Source organism: Humulus lupulus, chromosome 3 (assembly GCF_963169125.1).
Source record: "Humulus lupulus chromosome 3, drHumLupu1.1, whole genome shotgun sequence".
In the NCBI taxonomy this organism is placed as follows: Eukaryota; Viridiplantae; Streptophyta; class Magnoliopsida; order Rosales; family Cannabaceae; genus Humulus; species Humulus lupulus.
In genome coordinates, this window is record NC_084795.1 from 115627873 (window position 1) to 115635412 (window position 7540).

The 7540-nt window shown below is 28.1% G+C and overlaps 1 protein-coding gene across 1 annotated transcript; it reads right to left on the bottom strand.

Annotated features, from left to right (window-relative positions):
- Positions 1 to 224: 224 nt before the first annotated feature.
- LOC133824953 (uncharacterized) lies at positions 225 to 1835 on the bottom strand. The gene is made up of 3 exons (XM_062257966.1): positions 1634 to 1835; positions 885 to 1300; positions 225 to 689 (listed from the first exon to the last, which is right to left on the bottom strand). Exons 1-3 carry the CDS (start codon positions 1833 to 1835, stop codon positions 225 to 227), a joined length of 1083 nt encoding a protein of 360 aa, XP_062113950.1.
- Between the last annotated feature and the right edge of the window lie 5705 nt (positions 1836 to 7540).

Below are 7540 nucleotides of genomic sequence, written 5' to 3' on the forward strand. Positions count from 1 at the left end.
TCTATATCTTTCAAACTTTTTCCCATCTTCAGCATGATACTTTCAATCTCGAACAATGTGTATGCTTCAACTTGTTGTTCAGTTAACTTAAGATCATTCATTCTAAATCTCTTCCTTTGCAATGAAGTTATGTCTGCTGACAATGCAATATAATTAGATTTCTAAAGTTGTGATGCATCAGAAACCTAACAGTGAATGAGTACCGTGACGAAAAGATGTCTTAATTATTTTCCAGTTGCCCATATTGCAGCTTCAGTCAAGCAATCTATCCACTCTTTATCATCGTCTAACAATCCCAAAGCATAGCATGTGCCTTTAAAATTAGGATATGTCACCCCATTTATTGTTCTAATACTTTCATAAGAAGTGCTCCCTTTGACAAAATTTAACAACATTCTCAAATAGAAGCGTTCTCCAGTCGAAGGATGCGCGAAGTAAATTCTTCCAATTGCCAATCTATTTTTTCTCCTAGTCCATGTTTTCTCCTTTGAATTCCAAACCCAACTTATAGGGAAATCCGAATAAGTTAGCTCTCGTGCATCATCATAATTCTTGTTTGCCTCCAACCATTGAGTGAACTTTGTTTTTTCTATTCCAGGTATGCAAACAACATTTTCAACACATTTGTTTTCTTCGAATATTACTGTGTGCTCTCCAGGTAAATGGAATGGTAATCTTTCAACTGTTGGCTATCTGTAATGTATGTCAAATTGGAATATTCTCCAGCAAGCTTCAGCTGCCGAGATATATCTATAATCCAAATATGTTTTTATCTCATCTATTTCTTTGGTAGTTTCAATAGATTCCATTGTTGCAGTAGTTCTGTCAGACCCTTTATGAACATATTTGAAAAGGTATTTGATTGATCTAGAGTAATTGCAAACCTCGACATTAATATGTGCATCAAATTTGACAATCAAATTCCTATGATAAGGGACTACATATCGATTATCTAAAAGGACACCTTTCTTTTCGACATGAATACCTGTATTTCTCCTTTTGTAGACTGGAAAGCCATCTGTGTCGATGGTCGTTTGATCATTGAATTTTTTTGGAAAATGTTTTGTGCACCTATCTTGCATCATACATGGAGAGTTTGAATTAAGTTTTCCACAAGGTCCATGAATCATAAATTTATTGATGGCATTATAACCATCAGGATCAACATTTAAGTCTGGGATTTCCACGCTTATTATATTATCAATATGGTCTGCTGAAGGATTTTTCAATGTCGAATGCAAGAAAAGTAGTATGTGTGCATGAGGTAGTCCTTTTTTTTGGAACTCAATTGTGTATATACCTACAACAACATAGATAAAAACTTAAAATTTAGAAAATTTGGTGGGAATTGTGAAATTATTGTTGGTAAAAATATTTTTCATAAACAATTGAGTTTAGTTCGTTGTGGATACAAATATGAAATAAATTTACATGCGATTATCTTTCCAAACAGTTGTTCTTTTTTCAGATCGTGCATTAGTTGGAATAACTTTATCTCAAATACTCTGCATATGATATCGACCCGATTGTTATCGTCTTTTTGGCCTATTAAATGGATCATGTCATTTATTTCTGGCCACTTTGGGTTGCAAGTGAAAGTAAGAAATAAAATCAGGATATCTTGCCCATTTACAAATTGCCATAGCATCTTGATAATTTTGTACTCTATATCGTGGTCCCTCGGTGTGTGACAAAGACAAAATAATTGATTTTCCCACTTTTGAGCAATCTGAATCACCACGATGAATAGCGTCCATTAAACCAGAAAAAAGGTTTGATCTGAGTTTTTTTTTGTTATTTCGTATCCAACGAAATCTTTCTTCTTCAATTGCCATGTAAGAATCAACTATATATTGTTGCAGTAATCTACCAAATCAAAGAAGAGTATGACCCTCATTTAATCTTTGTTGCAACCTAAAGCAATAATGTTGCCTCATTGTCAACTTTTGCCTTTTAAAAGAGCTTTCAATTACGTCTCTCAAAGGTATGCCAAGTCTATAACCATCTTCACCATAAGGGTGTATTAATGTGTACGTCATAGACATGAAACTTGGATGCAGATCTGTGGTTCTCTTAATTCCCTTAGTTCGGTGCTCTACAATAACGTCACGTTCGAAGTTCGCTTCACTGAAATCATCAACTATTAAGCCTGCTACTTCAGATGATGTTGGCATATTGTATTGACGACCATTTGTTGTCCTGCTACTTAGGAGTCGTAAACAAAACGTAGATTCTGGTTGTGCTTTGAATCTATCCCTTGCCATTCTAAAGGATTTGACCAAATTATTATGCTGATCCAACATTTGAGATAATTCATGAACGATTTCGTGTTCAATATCTATCTTCCTCTCGTGTCTTAGTAGTGTATCCATTCGGTTTCCTAACTCATTTTCAGTATCGTATATATATAGTTGAGCAAACTGTGGTTTTTTCCCAACTTCTGGCAACAAAGAACCAATGTGATGATAATTCTGACCACTCATCCGAAAAATATAAGGACTTGCTGATTGATTGATAGACGTATCAATTCGTCCATCCATTGATGTGAATGCAAACATGGAGTTATAAGCTCTTATATTTTTTCGAAATTTAAACCCTTTTTGTCCAGATTCTGGTCCTAAGAGAAATTTAAGTAAAGGGGGTGCTTCTTTCAATAATGGTATCTGCACACGTCCTTCCAGACAACAAAATGTGAATTTGGGATGTGAGACCTTTTGTGCTTTCTTTGTCCGTTCCTCATACCATAAAATGGCACCACAATATTGACATGTGTATGAAGGGATTCCAAAATTCCAAGGTGTTGTATAATGAGATGTCAATTGAACAAATAATAATATATTAACAAATAAAGGATGTAATTTCGTCCAACTGAATATGGTAAGAAAAATATTATAATACCACTTTTATCCTCGAACTGGACATGATTAAGTCCATGAACGGTAACTTGTTGTTTGAGCTTTTCAATTTCTTTGTTTGCATCCTCATCATTGGACCGAATTATAACTATATTACCAATAAAACATATGTTACATAAATATACTAATATTATCATTAATTCTACATGTAGTTTTATGTAAAGAGGTACCATTATTTGAGCTTGCACCATCTAGTGAGAAGTATGTGGACTCGTGTATGTTTTCATTGAAAGAGAAGCACACTCTTTTTACTGGTCCAAGTTGAACTGCATAATTTTATAATTCCAAAAACAAAGAATAGGTTAATAATTTCTAATCTTAGAAGCATTAACAATAATTAACAAAACTCAACAAAAGTAAATATTAATGTACCTGAATGAAGTATGTGTTTTCCTTTATTTTTTTTATTGTTTTGATCATTATGTAATGGTTTATTATTTTCAGTTGTAGTTGTACCATGTGATTGGAGGAGATTCCCACCTAAAACATATTACAAACATGTATTAATATACATTTAAAGATAAATTGTAAGTAGGAATAAAAAAAATTATTATGGAGAATAACTTACAGTTTGATTGAAGCAATCCAGTGTCACTTCTAATGTTGTCCAACTTCATAAATTTTATGAAAAATTTCACAACTTGAAGGGTCAAGATGATTCTCTTATTTAATCATGTTTGTATTTATTTTGGATAATTTGAATTTTTCGCTTCAACCTTGCGTGTTTGCATATAGTTTTTTGAATGATAGGTAAGTCATCATTTATTGTATGATACTGGACATTTAAGGCATATCTCTTGAGTTTTAATTTTTGAATCCTTTCGTGTCGAGCTAAAGATGAAAGTTGATATTGCAATAAAGAAATTTGTTGTAGAACATTGCTTAAGTATTTTATAAGGGCATAAATCAATTCCATATACTTTGTTCCCTCACCAAAATAAAAGGTAGAAAATTGGTGAAAAATTAAAAAAAAAAATTAAAAAATAGTGTCATTCAACATTAAAACTATACAAGTGAGAATTAATAAATGCTACAAATTTTTTTAATGCATATTACGAAATTTGATGAAATATTTTCTCAATCTAGCTAATCATAAAGATTATATTTAAGCAGACAATAATAGTAATTTGTACAATATCTTATTAATACCTGAAGAATGCGAACTTTGTTGTTTTCTCTTCATACTACTGTGTTGATTGCTAAAATTGGAACTATCCTAAGTAGATTGTACATAATTAAATAACATGAAAATAGTTCATTAGAAAAACTGGTTATGCAAATTAAAAGTGACAATATGTAAAAGCAATAGTAGTAATAATAATTGAAAAATAATTATTATAATTTTGCAAAATTAAAAAGAAGAGAAGGAGTGAAGAAGAGAGTTTTTGAAGTAATAGCCAGTAAATAATACCTTGAAAGAACTTTCAGAAGAAGAAAAGAAGACTGAAAGAGGCTTTGAGATTTGAGGCTTGTTGCTTTGCTATAAATATATGTAAACTCTAGTAAATAATGCATAAAAAGGACTTGGGCATTATGTTTAAAAGAAATTAGAGTAGAAGAAAATATGAGAGTTATAGAGAAGGATTAGAATATATATATAAATCATGAAAAGATATTTATATAAAATATTATTAATTTATATAATAATTAAATGGTAAAAAAATCAACATATGGTTACACCATAATAATATCATGTACTTCATATTTGAGATATTTATGATAAATAATGCTTAGTTTTTGTCACCAAAAACTAATTTATATAAAAAAAATCAATCTGTAACCGATACTCTAATTTATAGATTTTTATAATTTTTTAACATATATTAATAAAAAAAATCAATGTGTAACCACGTTATTTATTTTTTAACATATATCTAGCTTGGCAGAAAACTAAAGTGAAAATCAATTATTTAAAACAATAAAGTGAAAATTAATTATTTAAACTAAAGTAAAAATCATAGCGAACTACTTTATATAATAATAACCAAACATATATAATAATAACCAACATATATTACATTTAAAAACAATATAATTATAGACGTCATAACTACGTTATATAATTATTTACGTTATAGCTAGCTAGATATATGCTACAAAATAACTAATTATTTAAAAACATATATTTTATATTTAAAAAACTGTGCTATGCAGCACCGTTATATTTTTCTAGTAATTAATAATAATAATAATAATTAAATTACTGTATTTATAGTATAGCTACTACTTAATAATAAAAACTCAAAAAATATCTTATTTAAATTTTTGTAAGTTTATTAGGTGTTAAAATCAAAGATAATGTATATGAATTTAAAAATTAAATAAAAAAGATAATGGATTTTGTAAATGAATTAAAAAATTAGATTAATAGAGAAAATAGAATTAGTATTTTGAAGAAATTGTAGAGAGATAATGCATATGAATTTAAAAATTAAAAAAAATAATGGATTTTGTAAATGAATTAAAAAATTAGATTAATGGAGAAAATAGAATTAGTGCTTTGAAGAGATTGTAGAGCGGTTATATTTTTCTAGTAATTAATATGTATAATAATAATAATAATAATTAAATTACTGTATTTATAGTATAGCTGCTACTATTCCGATATGAAATGATAATATTAATATTATTAAGGTAAGTAATATTATTGAATATATATAAATATATACATATATAAGGTTGGTAGTGTTATAATCGTTTTGTTTGGAAATAATTTTTATATTGCTTAATCATAATAATAATAATTGTCATTAACAATTGATACTTTATTAGTTAAATATTGGACTATAATATTATAAAATTGGAATCCCAAAATTTAAAATTGCACTATAATATTTTAAATTAAGCAATTGTTAGAGCATTTATCACTAACCTAAAATATATTTTTTTTCTAATCAAAACAGAAAAATAATAAATTTTTTATTAGTTACCTGTCTTCGAATAAAATTAGCATAGTAAGAAGAGTGTTTATGTCAAATTTGGTTATTCTGAGTATACAAGTCACACTTGCATACTACCTAATTGAAATGATATACACTTGAGTTTAGCCATAATATATAAATAATATTAAAGTAAGAGATCTAAATTTTAATGATAGTTCTGGAGTTTTAAACAGACAATTGGGGATAAAACCTGACGAATCTTGCTTTAAAGCATCTAACTTGTGAGCCTTAAACAACCTATTGTCAATCCAATAAAAACTGCACATGATCATATCATCATAAACTATATGCGTAAATGATAAACTATTTATTTTTTTCGCACAAGAATAAGAGTGTAGTCTATTTTCTTATTAAATAATAAAAATATATTTTAAATTCCATAGTTGAATAATAAAAAAAATAAAAAATACAAATAACACTAAAAACTAAAAACTAAAAAATGTATCCAAAAAAATAATATATTTTTTCTTTATTGAGTATTTTCATCATCACTAACTTCATCATGATCATCAACCATTTGGTTTCTTCTCTTTTTTTTCTTGTGATAATCTCCATCAGAATCTTCTAAATCATTGACATTATGAGAATCCTGTATAAAATTATTAAACAAATAATTAATTTATTTCCATTACATATTTTGCTTACAAATTGAACTTAGCATAAGTAACATTACTTTATTTTTTCCTTTCTTCAATTGATGTTGTCGTTCCAATTTCTCATATGGCATGAAATCCTTTGATACAGTAAAATTCTCAAGTCCCTCTTTTAAATTATAGTCATTCAACCTCAACTTGTAAACAAAATCTTTCCCACAAAGGCTTTGAATCTCTGCAAGAACATCATTATTATTTGAAGACAATTCATTAAACAATTTGTGCGCTAATGTATCTAGTAAGTTTTCAGCCACAACATTAAATAAGACCAAAGTAGTGTTTGCAGTTTTGTCCATGACTTTTATATGTATTTTGTACCTACATTAGAAAAATAAATTAGAAAAAAAAAACAAATAACATAGTGATTTTTTTTATTGGAAGAAAATCTAATATAATTTTCTTACATCACAAGAGGGTAATCACATTCTTTTTTGCAAGTGTGACACATATAAGCATTATTTGTAAATTTAACATTTTTTAAGCAAATTTTGCATGAGACATAGTACCATCCAAATAAGTCGTCTATTTCTATAATTTTGCCTCTCAAAGTAACAATATATTCCTACAATGAAACAATTAGTATTTATTAAAATTATAGGACATAATGAATGAAGAATACAAGAGAAAGGCAAGGGGCTAAAAAACCGTCAATTCACCACTCCAATCAACTTGTAATAGTTCTTGAATGGTCATCCTGTTCATGAACATATCTTCCTCAAGAGTAATCTTATTCATATTAGAACTTGCAATAGTTTTCACACCATTAGAGATGGTGGAAAATCTTTTGATTAATGATGTTACATAATCTATTTGAAGATTTATGTAAATTTTACTTGCACTTGTGGTAGAGAAGCCAACTTCACCTATTTACGATAAATGTAAATTAACATATATATATAATTTTTAAATATTAAACATTGGGATCTCAATAAATAATTACTTCGAAATTTTTTAATGGTTGTAGAAGTTACTATCACAATAAATTGACCACCATCTTTATTGTACAAATCTGGATTGAACGTCTCCCCCA

Coding starts and splice junctions, on each gene's coding strand:
- LOC133824953 (XM_062257966.1), bottom strand. CDS start 1,835: ATGGCAATTGAAGAAGAAAGATTTCGTTGGATACGAAATAACAAAAAA. Junction 1,301..1,633: donor TCAAGATGCTATGGCAATTT/GTAAATGGGCAA, acceptor ATGTTGTTGTAG/GTATATACACAATTGAGTTC. Junction 690..884: donor ATGCACATATTAATGTCGAG/GTTTGCAATTAC, acceptor CATTACAGATAG/CCAACAGTTGAAAGATTACC.